Raw genomic sequence first — 17,612 nt, 5'->3', positions numbered from 1 at the left:
GGTTAAGAACTTAATATGTTCCGGAGGTCCATTCTTAACCTGAAACTGTTCTTACCCTGAGGTACTACTTTAGCTAATGGGGCCTCCTGTTGCCACTTCATCCTGAAGCAAAGTTCTTAACCCGAGGTACTATTTCTGGGTTAGCGGAGCCTGTAACCTGAAGCATCTGTAACCCGAGGTACCACTTGTACATTGCCCAGCCCTAGCAGCAACTAGATTTTTTCTCTTCCCATTCCTGGGAGAAAAGCACAGTTTAATGGTGAAGGCTGTCCATTTCAGCAAGGACAAACAGAATGCAACATGCATACAACTCAATCATGTCTGCACAATAAGGGAAACTGTTCATCTTTTGTAGAACATAAGAACCACACACAGTGCGCTATAGGTGGAACAGGTTTATTCAGAAAGAACAAATTTGTAACAGGATTAAATTATCTTTGCAATAGAATGCAAGTTCTCTCTAATAAAGGTTTTCCTTTCACATTCCCAGAAACCAGACACCCAATAAATATTTCACAATGTTCCATATTAAATCACATTCCTGGCTCCCGCCACTGAATTTGATTTTTTTTTTAAATACAAGATTACAAGATGACTTCTGGCAGCCCGAAATTCTGCCCAAAGACTTTTCTCCTCTTTATTCAAGGTATATACAAAATGTTACACAGATACACTATGTACATTCGTGCAAACAGGAGCTCGCAAGCCCACTTTGTAGTGCCAACACAATGCACTGAGGGAGTAACACTGACATCACAGCTGTGCCAATCTCTTGGAAGAGTGCAGTGATTTAAGTCTACAATCGTGCTCTCCTGAAAAACTGGCGAAGGATGAAGCTTACATTTTAAGAAGCTTCCCTGTGTGCTTTTCCTTTGGATGGACTTTTTCTAGCAGGTTCTACTGGAAAGAAAGGCTCTGATGAAGATACAACAATCTATTATGTAAGCGACTGGCAAAACGACTTACAAGGAGGTGCAATGCAACAGCAATACCCATCCACTTTGCTAGCACTTTTCACCTCCAGGAGGGACCCTGGTCACAAACAAGCAGCTATGTCACCAGCCAGCTACTTCTGCTGCCTGTATGCAAATGTACAAAGTTATCTCGCACAGATGGCCTCCTAAGTAGGATTCAAGCTAGACATGGGGCAAATCTTTGTCCCTCCCTCATGCACCTGCTCTGAATGCCTTTTTCACTCAACATATGATACACACCCTCCTGCATAGAAATCTCTGGCCTAGTTCTGTATTAGAACCACAGGAGATAAGAAAAAATATTTCAAACAACCCTGCTCACTGCTAAAATAATCCACTGCCCAACCAGGAAGAAAGGAGATCCAATTAAAGGTAGTTGAAATTCCAGAGATCAATATAAAAGTATGCTTTTTCAGTGATTTCCTTTAAAAAAGAAGAGGGGAGAAAGGTTTCCCCATCTTAAAAAATTAAAACCATCCAACAGAGACAGCAAACTATGTCACCTTCAAAAGCTCAGCCACATTTCCATCCCATCCTCAGATCATCTGCACCAAAAAGCCAGAAGCCAACCCCAAAAGGGTAACAGGAGACAGATTCTCCCCCTGAACTGCCTGTCCCAAGTCATTAGACAAAAAGGAAAATGTTTTGCAGAGCTCTCTGTTTTAAGGAGGGCTAGAGATTAAGATGGCTGCTAAATCTGGGCAGGAGGCCAACTGTGCAATAAAGCAAAAAGACAGAGATCTATGGTAAGGGACAAAGAGGATCCAAACCATCTAAACCTGGAATAAATTAACAGAAAGGTGCTGAGCTGATGGCTACAATGACAAATGGAACAAAAGTCACTGACTGAGGAAACTGACTGGCTGCCTGAAGCAGAAGCCAGGAGAACCAAAGTCTTCTCCTGAACTTCACATGACACAGCCCTACATTATCTGCTCAGGAAGAGCAAAAGGGGAAGACTAGCTCAGGATGCCTGGCACTCAAATTCCACTGAGCTCAACCACCATGTGTGACACTTGCTGCAACCGAAGATTACAGGACAGAAAACACGGGGCACTTTACGTCCTTGGAGATTCCATGCCAAGTTACACCACCATGATCTTGACTTCGTCATTCTCATCAGCTCGATAGAAGAAGGGAATGCAGGGGTTCTGCAAGAGGGAGCCCAGCCTGTCCCGGGGGTTTTGAATTTCACGTAGAAGATGCATGATCTGCTTGGCGGTGGGGTCTTGTGAAGCAGGCTGGGGAGCTTTGTTGTCAGTGTGTGATGGGTGGGATTGTGAAGCGGTGGATTCCAGTTCTGGCTCATCTGCCAAACTCACTTCTCGCAGCCCTGGGAGGCAAGATAGCAGACATTGTTTAACTTCTAAAGAGAAATGTTTGGTCTCAGGTTTTCCTAGAAGTCTCACACACAAAACCTATAAAACTCTCTCCTCAACCCTAGTGTGTGGTAAATGGTTTCTGTTGCTTGTGGAGAGCAGAAAGTAGTTCTGCCCAAGTTCAAAAACAGAGACATTTACTGATATTTCTCAAATTCTGGGGCTAAACCAAGACACTGAAATTAAGCTTAGAAACTCCCCATGAAGATACCGCAGCTATTTCCCCCACTGGTTGTCACCACTGCTCACCTTCACCATCGGTAGCATTCAGCTCAACGTGCCTCGCTGCTGTAAGAGCAGCTTCACTCTTGGGGTCAGACTGGGGATCCACATTTTGAGCCATCTCCATGTATTTTATATACCATTCGTTCTTCTCCCCAACCAAGCGCATCACCAACTCCTGGAGCTCCAGTAACTTCATCTGCAATGGAGAAGTATAAAGAGGGAAACATGCACCATACCACCTCCCATTAGAATGAATAGGTTTTCTTCTTCCAATGTCCCTGGAATTGGTTCCTGACAGCTTTTAAAGCATTCAAGCTTCTAGTCCTCAAGGTCCTTAATTTTTCTGCTCATCTATATCGCCTCTGCTTTGCACATGCTCACTGTCACTGTTCTCCTTTGCTTTCTTCCAACATCACCCTCTCCTGTGTTCTCATAATGGACCCAAGTGGGTTAGCACCACCAGGAGCACAAAGGCATGAACATTGATTTGCAAAGACTTTTAACCTTGGTGCTCCCAGAAGCAAGTTTCCAGATACATTGCTTTCTTTAGAGCTAAAGCAGCAACATTGGAGGTGTCCTCTTCCCCTTCGATCCAGGCTTGTACCACCACTACTTCTTCGTTCTACCTTAATTTAACTGACCAAGGAAAGTCAACTATGTTTTATTTTCATCTGAGGTGCACGATTCTGAATCACCCTTCTTATCAAGCCCAAACGTCTCTTTCCCCTTTGTCTCCTGTTACCTATGTACAGGACACATATAAAAACATAATAAGGGACTGCTGGATGGGTCCTGTTCTCACAGTGGCCAACCAGATGCCTATGGGAAGGACCAAAGTAGGACCTGAGTGGAACAGTTTCCTCCCCACTTGCAGTTCCCGACAACTGTCACTTAGGAGCATACCACTTCCAACTGTGGAGGCAGAACACAGCCACCATACTAATAGCCACTGATAGTCTTGTCCTCCATGGATTTGTCTACTCCTCTTTTAAAGCTCTCCAAATAATTTAAGAAACCTTTTTGTAAGCAGTGGAAGTGGCTTTGTACATGCAGGCAGGCAGAGGTGTTCAGGAAGGTCACAGATTACAACAACAAACAACAACAGGTGCCCAGAGCTCAACAGGAGACCAGTTTACTCCTTTAAATGGGGTGAGCCAGACTCTGCCTGAGGGTCTTCTTCCAGTGTGCCAGGAACTGTAAATAAAGACAGTAGACCCTCCTTCAATCGGAGATCCGCCTCAGTAAGCACTGCAGTCCAGGTGCAAGAGTGAAGGGTGGTTGGTGCCCTCAGTAACAGTGTGAAACTCACAATACCCCAGCCAACCCGGTTCACTCCCTTCCGGTACTGTGTTAGAAAGAGCCCTTGGTGGGAAGGGAGGAGATCCCTTGCTCACCTTCATTTCCTCCTTGTCCTGGGCCAGTCGGCTGATGTACTCCTCTTTCTCCTGGTGGCGCTGCTTTAGGATAGCCCTCTGACTCTGGTACAAGGCAATGTACTCACCTGAAACACAGGAGACACAAGTGAGTCTTAGAAAGTCTGTTCAAAGGGTGGTGCTGAAAGCTCCACATTCACCCTTACATATACATGCAACCATGAAATGGGGTTGCCCCCACCTCCTCCTCTCCTTGTAAAAGAAAACAAGGTAGGCAAAGCTTCTGGTACGTTCTGAAATCTAGCAGAATCCACATGTTGCAATAGGTCTTTTGGAAGAAGGGAACAGTTTCCCACCAGCAAGTTACTGAAGTTTTATAAACATTGAACAAAGATGAAAAACCATAATGCAGCTAAATGTATGTATTCTGCCTTTTATTTTCAGCTAGAAAACGCCATATGAAACCAATCAGCTCAAGAATTCTGAAGCTTAAAGATTTTCCACTATTTCCTTATTTACATGTTTTATTTTGGTAGAAACTAAAAGGGAGAGGAGGAGGGATGGACATAAATAACTCTGCCTGCCTGCTACTACAGGATGCAATGCAAGCTGCAAAATAAGCCTTTTTTGTAGCCTGCACTGCCACATAGTGAGCATAATTATGTGCTCCAAGCAGTGTCTGGTTGGCTTCAGAGTGGGATTGTGCCACTTGCATGCCAGTCTTTGTCTGGCTTGATTCATAGCTTGGAGATCCTCAGAAGACCAAGAGACCTCACAAGCTCCATAATGCCAGAGAGGACATTCAGAAGCAATCATGCCAGCTGTCTGTTCCATAGCAAGACCTGGGCTTTCTCCACAGGAAGATCCCACAGAGCATTCAGGAACACATCAGTTTCCATCCAAGTGGGCCCACTAGTCTTAAGCGAGGGATGGCCATCCAAACATAATGGGATCAAGATCTCACCATGACAAGGTAGTAGACTGCACTCCCCCTTATTCTCAGTCTCTCATATCACTTGGGGCAAAGACTGTATCATGAGTATGTTCTGCATGGTGTGTCAGACCAAAGATTTGGAGGTAGATCTATAGCTGGCCCAATGGTAGCTACACATGGTTACTGGAGACACCCAGGACAACCGCCCTGGTGTTCCCCATCACCCCAGAGATCACCTTCGCCAGCCCGATCAGGGATGCTGCTGGGCAACTGGGTGGCCAGCAGACCAGCAGTAAGTTGAATCTGTCTCTCTTAAACAACACCAGACCATCTAAGCTTGTCCCAACATCAAGAGGTTTTCTGGTCAAGGAGATAATGTTTTTATGGACAATATCAACACCTCCCCCTCAACCACCTGGTAGTATAGCCTAGTGCTGTATCATGTACCCAGGTGGGCACAGCTGGGTAAGGTCAGGTCCACCCAGTTCACTCACCCAAGTCTCAGTAATGCAGGTCAGATCAGTCTGTTCATCTATCATGGATGAACATGGTCTTATTACAGACCAATCTGGCATTCAGTAACAACATCACCAAACCACAGGGCTCAGTGGATATGCTACTAGTACTTTCCAAAGGAGAGGACTCGAATGAGGAACACAGATTAAACATCTAGGCCTTGGTACTTGAACGGCATCTTCCTCTGCCCATGACCACTGAGACTGGACAGCATTTTAACAACTCCTGGCTACCTGCACACCCAGACACCCATCATCTATCACAACTGAGAGATTCAGGCCAAAGATAGTAAACTTAAGGCCCAATAGTATGTGCATAGCACACCATCAGGAAGAAGATGGTGAATCCACTACTACTCTCTTTCTGCCTCTCACTCGAGGGAAACCACGCCAAACCAAACTTCCCCTCAACCAGGTTCTCATAATGGGTGAGGGTCACATGCCGTGTCCCACAGTTTCGGCCCTACATATCCTGACTGACACTCCTCTTCCCCTGTGGTTCCCCAAAGCGGCAACCTTTAAGTGTTGTCCCCTTTGGGGATGACCCCACCTGCCTGTGACAGGGCCTGCTGTTATAATAAGGAAGGCTCTGGACCACATCCACAGTCCAGGTGTTTTCACTCAGCCAACCCTACACTGTAATCAGCACACTTTCTGACATGCAGGCAGGTATCTTACAAGATAAGCAAACTGACACAGGCAAACAGCACCCACTTTTGCTGGCTGAGAGAGCAGACCAGACAGGGACTAGGATGGTGCATACCAGCTGCTTCCTACATACTCTGTAGGTCTGCTCCCAAGACCTTTATTTGGTTGTTTCTGTGTGGGGATACACAGAAGGTAAAATGGTTTAGATAGGTGGGTGATGAGTAGTAATTCCTAACTACTGGAGGCTACCTGCATTTTCCTTTGTCTTCATGAGAACTGAGATTTTAAAATGTAAACAAAAGGTCTTCGGAATCCTATGGGAGTATTGCCACACAATCTATATCAAAGTGTTAGTCACACTTCCCCAGACATCTCAGTGAAACGTGGAGAGGGGCACTGAATTCATCTCACCTATAGTGTCCGTTTCTCCAGACAACTGTATACAACGATGTTCCAGCTCTTCCACCCGGTCCTTCAGCTCTGCCCTCTCATGCATCAGGTCAGTGAATCGAGACTAGAAAGCACAACAGCCAGTCATCATTGAAGATGTTAAGGAGACCATGTGGAAGAAGAAACCCAAACCCTCCTGGCGCAGCAGCCAGCACACTACCCACAGCAATAATCAGGACAAGGGCAGCTTCTCACCGATAGGCAGCAGATAGGCACCATCCCTTGGAAGGTAAAATGATCTTATTTCTAGAAAAGAAAGCAGCAGAAGCCTTCTACCCAAGCAGGTCTGACTGCTTAGGAGGAAAAGCCTGCGGCTGCTTTCCAAGTGAAAAAATCACTAGAAGACTAAAGATTTTTCAGATCAGATCCCTTAAGAACATATATACTCAAAATGTAGTGAGGTGTATCAACAATAAACAAAGTGTGGTTAGGAAGCTTGATTCTTCCACAACATATCTTTTGATTCCAAAGCAGCATCATTAGTCACTCACCCCCACAAAAGATTGTGACAGGGAGAGAGAAGAGAACCTACATAGTGAAAATCTGATTAAGTGCTAATTATTATAGAGATCTTGGGGAATGGAGGAACTACTATAGCTGTTTGGAAGTCTTACAGTACAAAGACAGCTAAGCCAGTAACAGTCCATCCAACATCACACAGCTCAATAGGCAAAGGCAGGATTGCAAAGGCTCTTCATCAGTGATGGGACCTTCACATGAACATGCTCATAAAGTGCTGAAAGATGTATTGCATTAACTAGCACATGTGCTATTTGTCTGGGTTTGTAGCCAAAAGCATTAAACACGCACCTGCAGCTTCTCCATGGCACTTTTTAAGGCTTCGTGAACCTCACCTGGAACGGAATCTGCAGCAGAATCTGAAAAGGGTCAAGTAATTTGATTAAGCGACTGCAGAAGGAATGGCCTGGCTGGAACCCAAATAGACACCTGAATATGCACATCCACACACAGGAGCACGCTTACCTCCCCCAGATGCAACATGCAGCTGCTGCTCCTTCCTCAGTATGGCAATCTGCTTCAGGAGGCCTCTGCATTGCCTCCTCTCCTCAGACAGTTGCTGCCTCATCTCCTCTCGCTCAGTTTCCGCTTGGGACATAACAGATGTCAAGAAAGCCACCTAAGATGCAATTCCATACGCTGAAGTTTAGCATAAGGGTGTTGTTAAATGTAAAAAATAAAAATATATCCTGGGGACCATTTGAAGAATTATAGCTGTTTTAAATAAGAGAAATAAGTGTACAATCAAACCAATGCTAGCATGTTGCAAGGGGGTTAGAAAGAATTTAAGAAGGTTCATTTTTATCTGTAGCTTGTTTTATCAGAGTCATTCTCGTATTTCCACAGCTCTGTAGGCACATTTATGCTTCATTATACCTATGCTCTAAAACTTTGGCTTAGTGTTGGGAAAAAATATGCTCCAGGCCTTTTCTTGAGGTGGAGAGTGTCTTTTGAAAGCACAAAAATCACTATACTAAGATACAACTAATACCAATTCAAAACTGTTGGCTTCATAATGCTACCCAATTCTGAAACTCCAGGGCTACTCTTTCCAAGAATTCAGCACGTTCTTAGGTTGGCCCTGTAATGCAGAGTGTACTGGCTGTATGTTGGGGAAAGAGGCAGGGACATATTCAATAAGATACCGTGAGAAGCTGGCTGCAGAGACTGGAGAGCCTGCACTGGTCTTTTGTCATCTAGGTGGGCCACCAAAAATGGAAGTGCCTGGGTTGTAAGGATTGGTAATGCTGAGGTATTGTCCTAAGCCCCAAAACTAGAGCCCCCTGGATGTGCCTGTCTGCATTTGCATTCAGAATGATTTCAGTAAATTCAGCATCTCTTGTTTTAGGGACTTTGCCAAGTGGACAGTCAAAAAACACACCCAATTGATAAACCGTTCTGCAAGCCTGCTGAGACACATTACATGCGAAAATAGTCTCCAGAGGCCGTTCTTGTCTCTGAAGCTAACCTGTCTGGAACCATCCAGTACTGAAGTGGGAAACTAGTTGGGAATCCAATGTTTACTTGCTCTGGCTTGCTTGGAGGCACACAAGGGCGTGGGGAGAACAGAGAGGGAGACACAAGCATAGGCTGAGAAATAATCCAATTTAAAAGCATGGGGAAGTTAACCTACGTTTAATGTCAAGTGAAGATAAATCCAGAAATGCAACACATTTCTAGGAAGCTAGAAGTATTCAGCTGAAAGTCTTTGAACAGAACTTCAGGGCTGCTGCATCTCTGAGCTTCCAAGTTATTCCCTGCCCACCCTTCCTATTCCCCTCACCTCCTGAAGCACTCATGTAAAACCACAGAGACTTGCCAGGCACTCACCATTTCCTCTCTACTTTCAAAATTATCTGGGATGGTAAGGGCAGGAGTCTTCAGCTCTTCTACAGTCTCTTCGGTTTCCACCCCATCCCCTGTGAGCAAAGGAAGACAGCAGAGAGGAGTTAGAACATCCTGCTAGGATCAGCCCCCCTGTGTTCCTGCTAATGGAAAAGACAACTCACCTTGTGCCCTGGGAAGCATCCTTGCATCTAGTTCTGCCATGAGCTGGCTGACCTGAGCTTGCAGCTCCTTGTTTTCTTTGGAAATCATCTCCAGGCTTTCCTTCAAGAAAGAGGCAGCAGATGTTTTGGCTGCTTCTTCCACAAAAGTACACTGACCCAACACAACACAAAGGCTTCATGTGATTCCTTTCTACAACTACTGACCCAGAACTGGAAAAACAAACATTTGGAAAGCCCTTCTCATTCCAACATCCAACCACCAGACTTGGGATCTCCAGTATGTCGGCTCCTACCTCAGGCCCTTGTCACCTTGCATCCCACACCCAAGCTCTCACTCAAAGCTGACAAAGGCCCAATTGCACAATTAGAATTATGCAATACCACACAACTGTACACATGTCAGCATTAATTATTCCTAACACTGAATTGTTTTTCACTTGGTGCATAATTCAGATGACCTGGGCAGCTGCAGCCCAGGACCAAGCAGAACCGAATCCTCCTGGACCTACTCAGTTTTAACCTCTACAGCCCTGCTTACCAGTCCTCCCAAGTGCCAACTCTTACCTTGGCTTCCTGCAGCTCCTTGAAATGCATCTCCACAGTCACCTTGCCCTGGACCTCTTCATGCTGCAGCCGATCCATGAGCTGCATCTGAAGAAGGTATTGCTTGTGCAACTCCTCTTTCTCTGTGGCTAGCTGCTGGTATGCTGCAGTGTACTGCTGGAGGTGGGCATAATACTGATCCCGCTGCTCCTGAAGGGCCTGAGCCTCTTGTGTTTTCTGAGCCTCCTAGGATGGGGAGGGAAATAAGTTGGTTACCAAATCAGCAGTCCAGAGGTGGTGCACTCTTCTCTCTCCACACATATAACACACAATCCCCCTTCTCTCCCCCACCTCAGTAGGGCTTGGCAATGTATCAATATTGTCCAAAACCAATCTGAAGTCCACCTCGTGGTAATGGTTTCATAATATTTGATGTGGTGATATATCATGAATCACAATGCGTGCATGTGCTATGCAAAAATCACAATGTGGGAATTATTATTTTTTTGAATCCTTCAGACACCACAGACTGGATTTGAAAAACCAACATTATTTCAAGAGGAATGAACATCTCTCTTCCACTCAAGCCAGGCTGCTCTGAATTCTGCTGGGTAGAGAAGCTCTTCCGACACTATTCTTCATTTCAGTCCGATGGCTAAACTATGTAGCCTAACCTCAGGAACTGCAAGAGTGATTTCCTAAGACAGTCTTAAGGAAAACAGCTCAGCACTTGAGGAAATGAATGCAAGGAGAAGACCTCACCCCACTGCTTTGTGCCACCTATAGCCCACTGCCTCTGCCCCTGGCCCCACATGCCCTATTACTGGCTCCCTTAATTCACAGTGGTACCCCAGCCAGAGCATTACCATCTCCTTGAGCTCTGCCAGCTTCTCTTGCAGCTCTCCAATCTTCTTGGCCAACTCCTTCTTCACATGCTGCTCTGACTGCAAGGCACTCGTCACCTCCATGTTTTCATTGGTCTGTGAAGACATAAGGCAGCCAAATGAGGCAGCGCCACAAATCTCCCTAGTAGTGAAGTACGTATCAGTCTATTGTTATGGAACCTTCTGCATCCCTGTCAGAAATCATAATAGCTTGGGAGCAACCTAAAATAGGGGGTAGGGGATGAAGGAGAAGGAAACCATGGGGGAAAGGCAAAGAGCCTTAAGAGCACTGGACTAAGGATAAAAGTATTTTAACAGTGGGGTTTTTACGCCAGGAAGTTATGCAGCAGTTTCACCCCTGGTTAACAGAAGCACCACCCATAACTCCTCTGCTTTCTGAGCCTTTAAACTTCTAATGTTTAAGCTCCTCCCTCTCTCCCTGAAACTTTAAGGTTCAGATACTTGTCTGCAAACTAAATATTTCCTCTATTAAAACTACATTCATGTATGATTTATTATGAAACCCATGTACAGCTAGCTAAAATATTTTAGCATGCTTGTTTTGAGCTTCAAAGATAAAGCGTACACATTTAGCAACATACATAGGAAAAGCTTCAGAAGACTTGCAGGTTTATGCGTGCTGTACTCAGAACAGGGGGCAACCACTGCTCTCCAAATGGAAGGCTACTTCACTTAATGCATAAATACACAGGTTTGTGAGCAAGTCGTTTAAAGTCTCCCTCTGTAGCCATTAGGGCAATAAGATTGGTTTTTAGATACAGCATAAAGTAAGATCACAGATTTCAGGCAGATGTAGGCAGTCAGCACTAGTCAGAAACAAAAGGAGACTGAAATTGTTGACCATTACGGGACCAAGGAAAAGACACTGGTTCCTCAAGACAAGGCATCAGCAACCTAAGGCCCGTGGGCCAGAAGTGGCCCATGGAAGTCGTTTGACTGGCCCACGAGCTTCCCCTGAAATGAGCTGCCTGCTCTCGTGCTGCACTAAACTAGCGAGGCGCCGGAAATCACATCTACGCAGATCCCAGAAATCACAGGTGTGAGCACTCACAATCCAGCCCACGGAGGGATCTCTGCGGGACTGATCTGGCCCAGGCAAGATAAACCTTGCTGACCCCTGCTCAAGACAAACAGGGAACAGAAACAGCGAAGGGAGAGTGAAACAGTGGAGGAAAGAGAACCTTTGCAGCAATCTACAAGGGTTCCCTGGGTGCTTGATGGCTTCCTTTTAGAGTTCAAACATCCCTAGCACTGGAAGTTTCTGGCTGGATAGCAAAGGGGGCTATTGCCTCTCACCACAAGGAGGAACATACCAGTTTGACAAAGCCATTCTGCAGCTCTGCCAGCTGCTCCTTGAGCTCCCGGTTCTGAGTCATGGCTCGGCTGATGGTTGCCTTGTCACTCTGCATGTTCTCCAGGATCTGCTGCCTGTCCACAGCCTCCTCACTGTAGCGCTGCACTGTCTTTTCCAACTCCTGCAGCTGCTCCTCCTGCTCCTGATTGAGGCGGCTCAGCTGCTCATTGTCCCGCATCTGGGCTTGGCACTGCCCACGAAGCTCCTCCTTCTCCTCCTGCAACCGAGTGAGCTCTTCTTGCAAGCGCAGCTCAGCTTCTGTGGGCCCCGAATGGGGGGCAGGGTCACTTTCCAGGGGCTTCACTACTAGAAGGTAAAGTCAGAGAGGCAGACTGTTCATGGCCAACTTAAGGAACAAAAGCAGTGCCTAGGTGAGGAGTGCGGAGCCCTCTTCCATGGCTTACTCCCCCCCAGCACACACAACTCAGACACTCCCCCCCCCCAATTGCTCAGGCGCTGATAATGGAAGTGAGCCTGGCCAAATGTAAAGCATTTTAAAGGGGTGGGGCTGGGTCAGCTCCCTTTGCCCCTTAAATTGGACCTCAGCTTTCTATGTGATTGTGGCACATTCAAATTTAACACACACAAACTTGGTTGTCTGGCCATGTTGTCGATCAAGAAAAACCATAAAAGGGTGGAGCAAAGGTCCCTTTTGTTGCCTTAAACCAGTGATGGCCAAACTTGGCCCTCCAGCTGTTTTGGGACTACAGTTCCCATCATCCCTGACCACTGGTCCTGTTAGCTAGGGATGACGGGAACTGTAGTCCAAAAACAGCTGGAGGGCTAAGACTGGCCATCACTGCCTTAAACAAAAGGCAAGCCCAAATCTGCCATGGAGTGTTCACTCCACAGGAAGCAGGGACAAATCAAGGTGCTCTAACACATGTGTGTCTACAGGATACATGCAGGTGTAAACACATTTGCTGCAGGCACACTTGACATCTGAAGGTGTGCACCTAAGAATGGAATGTGGGGGAGGAGAGAAATGTTGGTCAATCCTCTGCAAAAGGATTAAGAGGAGAACCTCTGCTGACAAGATGGGGGAAATTGAACCAGGCAACTAATGGAGTCTTTCCTATCACCTGCAACCAGATTCATATACAGTGGTATCTTGGTTTTCGAACATCTCCATTGATGAACATTTTGGTTTTCAAATGGCCTCAGAAGTTGAATGGCTTCCGCTGAGTGTATATGTTATTTTTCTCAATTTTCTCTATGAAATTTGCAGACCACCCTTTGCGCTTCGGTTTCCGAACATTTTTGAACTCGAACGGTCTTCCAGAACGGATTATGTTCGAAAACCGAGGTACCACTGTATAAGTTTGTTTAAATGAGTAGCCAGGAATTGATCGTTGGAACTTTTGCATATCACTATGCTACAAGCACAGAGTAAAAAGACAGGGGATTGAACAGGTGAGCTTGTGTGGAACAGAGTATGTTTAGGGGGCAAAGGTAATGGCTAAGTATGCAAGAAGGCCTTGCTTTAAGCTGCAGTTTCTGAACACTGGACCTTACCGGACTGACTGCTGATCAACTCTGACAGATTGGCTTCCAGCTCCTGAATTCGAGTTGTACTCAGGTCCTTTTCTTCTGTCAGAGCCTGGACCTACACCACAGGAATTGGAAAGGGAAGACTAGTGTTGCTAACCTTCCATGTCTTTCATGCAGAAAGTAAATCTCTCCATTGTTATATTACCAGAAAGATATCTGCCTGCTATTTAGTGCAGGAGAACCCGTCCTTACCTGGTCAGAAAGCAACTGTACTCGTTGCTGCCAGATTCCCCCTTCCTCTTTCAGCTTGTGCACATACTGATCCCGTTCAGTCTGCAGTTGCTGGATCGACTCAGACATCTGCTCAGCAAGCAAAGAGAAAAAAGAAAGCATAAGCCAAATACTGTGAATAAAGAAAACGCCCTTCGTGGGAATGAAGCTAAGGGACTCTTCTATGAAGGCCACATCCCAAAACCCATGGCAGAGGAGCCTACCTGGGCAATTTGTGTTTCTAGGTTTGCTCTTTCTTCCAGTGCCATTTGCAGTTGTTGAGTGGCATCTGGGATTCCTGGCTGGTTTGCAAACTGGCAAGAGAATCAAACAAATGGTTATGGTAAACACTGAAATTCCTTGCCACTTTTCATTCATTCCTCCCCACCCCAGAATTCCACAAAATGATGCTTCTACAGTGCCTTTTAATCTAGCTCATGGATTATAGACAAAGGGTTAACGTGTCTATTTTTTTGGGGGGGGGAGAGAGAATAGCCAGAATTGCATTCCCCCCCCCCCACTTAAGCACAAGGGAAAATCTTCATAAGGAAATTAGCTTTCCTTTTTCAAGCTTTCAAGTTTCTAGCACTCATGGCTATAGAACAGATGCTGGGATTGAATGCCATGGATTGCAACTTCAAAGGTCATCATAGCTCTTTCATCCTTGGCTACTACCCTCTCCCCCACACCTAGTAATCTACATTTTAATCCACATGCCCTCCGTTCTCTCTGCAATCCAGTACCCATAAGTGCAAATGCTTTGAAAAAGTGGATAAATAGCAACAATGGGATATTAGCTCCGCCCAAGGCATGATGGAGAGCAGCAATGGCTGGGAAAAGATAGACATTATATTTTATAAGGACAGGAAGGAACACCATGGACAGAATAACTGTCACACACAGGAGGAATAAGGATATAGAATGAATGCTTCACCTATAGATTTATAATCATTTAATGTGTCAATATGAATGGATGTTAATATTGCAGTTGTTGTATAAGGGATTGCTATTTTGACTGGAGTGTAATTGAGATGAATAAGATTTTGGAATGCAGAAATAAAGTAAATAGTCAAACCATCAATTCTAGCATGCAGGAGGCCACTTGAATTATACGATTTGGCATCTGAATGATTGGGATTAGTAATTGTATTATAATTTGGCATTGTTATAATGAGGCTATTATTCAATTATTGTGACTGAAAACTAATAAAAATATTATTAAAAAAGAGAAAGAGAAAAAGTGGATAAATATGCTGAGTGAAGCTCTCCATTTGGGGGTGCAGAGTACAAAGAACTCAAGATGTACATCCATATTAGCTTGAAATAAGAATAATTTCTCACAAGAGCAGTCCCTTCCCTCAGAACCTTCAAGGAACACAACCTTTAGGCAAGGACAGGGAAACTGTGGCCCTCCAGATGTTGCTGGACTACAACACACATCATACCTATTGGTCATGTGAGCTGAGGCATTAATAGGTCAAGAAGCCCTAGTAGAAAAAAAAAGCTAGTCAAATGCCAGGCTTCCTTTCAATGCTCAGAAGTGCATGCTAAAGACCATCCCTCAGATTTAAAAGAATACCATGCTAAGCGCTGGGAGTGAGGAGTAACTTTATTCAGAACCCTTCCACAACTATATGACATGCTGCGCTGCAAGAGGCAGCAGTATTCCCAGCGACCTAACCATCACCTGCTGAATCATCAGTTCCGCCATCTCCAGTTTCTTGTGCAAATCCTCCACGTCCAGCTTCATCGCTGAGTTTTCAGAGATCAAGGTGCGCAGCTTCTCAGACAGTTCAGAGTTTTGCTGCTTGAATTCTTCAGTGTTTTTACTACAGGAGTGGGGAAAAAACAACAAGTAGGTATCCTTCAGGATGGACTACTAATACGTTTTATGTGGGGCTGCCCTTGCTAGTGATCCAAAAGTTGCAACTAGCGCAGAATGCAGTAGCAAGGGTTTCAATGGGCCAATGCTATATAATTCCTATTCTGAAACAGCTGCACTGGTTGCCAGTTGCCTCCCGCATTTTAATAGTCATTTAAAGTTGGTATGCATTCCCCAGGTGCAGCTTTTCATGAAAGGCTGAAAAAGCCACAGCTACCAGAATATCTTCTACAACACAACTATTACAAATAAAAAAGCCCCACCTGCTCATGGAAACTCCATCAGAGGCAGCAGAGGAAAAGTTGCCTTATCCCAGTGTAGACCATTGGGTCCAGCTAGCCCACTAGTATCTTCTCTGATAAGCAGCAACTCTCCAGAGATTTAAGCAAAGGATCTTTCCTATCACCCAACCCTTTTAACCAGATGCTGGGGGTCTTCTGCAAGGAAAGCATGTCGTGGGCATGGCTGTGTTCCAATCCTTATGTTTGGCCAGCATCATCACAGTTGTGTCAAGGCTATGAGATAGCAGCTTGCTGAGAAATCTGATGCAGCATAGGAACTAATGGGGTGTGCTAGGAGACCCTAGTTCAAATCTCACATTTGCCATATATTCATCTAAATCAGTCCTTAAACTATTTTAAAATATTTATTCTGCCCTTACGCCAAGGCACTTAGGCTTATGGCTCCTTCATACCCATTCCCACATTCACTCTCACAACCACCCTGGGAAGTAGGTTAGGCTAGTGGGTTAATAGAAGAGAGGGAAGTGCTATGGAAGACATCCACTTTTGGAAGTAGAAAAACTGGATAATAATGTTGCGGGGAAAATAACAAACCCCACCTTTGCTTGTAGACTTCCAGTTTCAGGGCATCTCGTTCCTTTGCCAGCTCTTTATTATGCTGCCAACAACAACAAACGCAGAAATCAATGAGGGAGCTTATGGTTCTTGGATCTAGGAATTACGCAGTGCAGTTCAGAATCACTAACTTTTTAGCATCCACTTTTTAGGGAGAACAACACCCCCCAGGAAGCCCATTGTTAAGGGCTCCCTCAAACCTGGAACAGTCCCTGAAGCCTTCAGTGGACTTACTTAATTTAGCCTGATACTATTAATAGCTTGGGACGCGGGTGGCGCTGCGGGTAAAAGCCTCAGCGCCTAGGACTTGCCGATCGAAGGGTCGGCGGTTCGAATCCCCGCGGCGGGGTGCGCTCCCGTTGTTCGGTCCCAGCGCCTGCCAAACTAGCAGTTTGAAAGCACCCCCGGGTGCAAGTAGATAAATAGGTACCGCTTTATAGCGGGAAGGTAAACGGCGTTTCCGTGTGCTGCTCTGGTGCAGGCTCGCCAGAGCAGCGATGTCACGCTGGCCACGTGACCCGGAAGTGTCTCCGGACAGCGCTGGCCCCTGGCCTCTTGAGTGAGATGGGCGCACAACCCCAGAGTCTGTCAAGACTGGCCCGTACGGGCAGGGGTACCTTTACCTTTACCTATTAATAGCTTATTAAGAGATACCACGAATAAATATTACACCTTAAAGGCAACTAAGTGAGAGCCAGTCTCTGAAAAAGACCTAGACCTATAGCCTTAGGAAATAGGGTGAAAATCCCACAATGGCATGAAGACTCATAATCTTTCTACTTTTTTATTTTGAACCCTTTAAGCATTTTGTCTGTTTGTTGGTGACTGCACTTTCAAATATATCTCTGCAACCATGAGGAATGAAAATTTGCTTGTTTCCAAAAACTAAGAATAAGTGAGCATGTCATACATTCATATAGTTGTCCTCCATAGACAAATGGTCCCCCAGTGCAACCCTCCCCACCTGCCAATATCTCCAAAAATATGTTAAGTTTGCAACCCACTCAAGTTATGCCATTGCTTTAAAACAGACTTGTGGACTATATTGTTATTCTAGTCACATGTTTGGGTTTTTTTTAGCAGAGACCTCTCCATCCACCAAACATAAACCACAGGAAGCTAAAAACAGTAATTTGCAAGTTTGAGTTCTGCTGAAGCAAAATGCAGACTGCCAAGATCACCTCTCTGTAGCACTATCACCTGTATACCAAATGAAACCATAGGATATGTCTGCCTATGACCCAAAATAGCATCTGACACAAAGTTTTGGCTCTAGCTGCACAG

The 17,612-nt window shown here is 45.4% G+C and overlaps 1 protein-coding gene across 6 annotated transcripts in view; it reads right to left on the bottom strand.

Annotated features, from left to right (window-relative positions):
- Positions 1-380: 380 nt before the first annotated feature.
- GOLGA2 (golgin A2) overlaps positions 381-17,612 on the bottom strand; it is a 45,697-nt gene continuing 28,465 nt past the window's right edge. For all 6 annotated transcript variants that reach the window (XM_082208829.1, XM_082208824.1, XM_082208826.1 and 3 more), the window contains 16 exons: positions 16,313-16,371; positions 15,277-15,418; positions 13,814-13,903; positions 13,572-13,679; positions 13,344-13,434; positions 11,788-12,134; positions 10,436-10,549; positions 9,591-9,815; positions 9,027-9,126; positions 8,848-8,936; positions 7,483-7,636; positions 7,309-7,376; positions 6,460-6,562; positions 3,973-4,079; positions 2,603-2,774; positions 381-2,307 (listed from right to left, as the gene is read on the bottom strand). In XM_082208829.1, coding sequence (XP_082064955.1) covers positions 2,060-2,307; positions 2,603-2,774; positions 3,973-4,079; positions 6,460-6,562; positions 7,309-7,376; positions 7,483-7,636; positions 8,848-8,936; positions 9,027-9,126; positions 9,591-9,815; positions 10,436-10,549; positions 11,788-12,134; positions 13,344-13,434; positions 13,572-13,679; positions 13,814-13,903; positions 15,277-15,418; positions 16,313-16,371 — 2,217 coding nt within the window. In that variant the 3' untranslated portion in view covers positions 381-2,059. The remainder of the gene's footprint in view (positions 2,308-2,602; positions 2,775-3,972; positions 4,080-6,459; positions 6,563-7,308; positions 7,377-7,482; positions 7,637-8,847; positions 8,937-9,026; positions 9,127-9,590; positions 9,816-10,435; positions 10,550-11,787; positions 12,135-13,343; positions 13,435-13,571; positions 13,680-13,813; positions 13,904-15,276; positions 15,419-16,312; positions 16,372-17,612) is intronic.

The sequence above is a fragment of the Podarcis vaucheri genome, assembly GCF_965113315.1.
Source record: "Podarcis vaucheri genome assembly, chromosome: Z".
Lineage (NCBI taxonomy): Eukaryota > Metazoa > Chordata > Lepidosauria > Squamata > Lacertidae > Podarcis > Podarcis vaucheri.
This window is presented reverse-complemented; position numbering and strand designations above follow the sequence as displayed.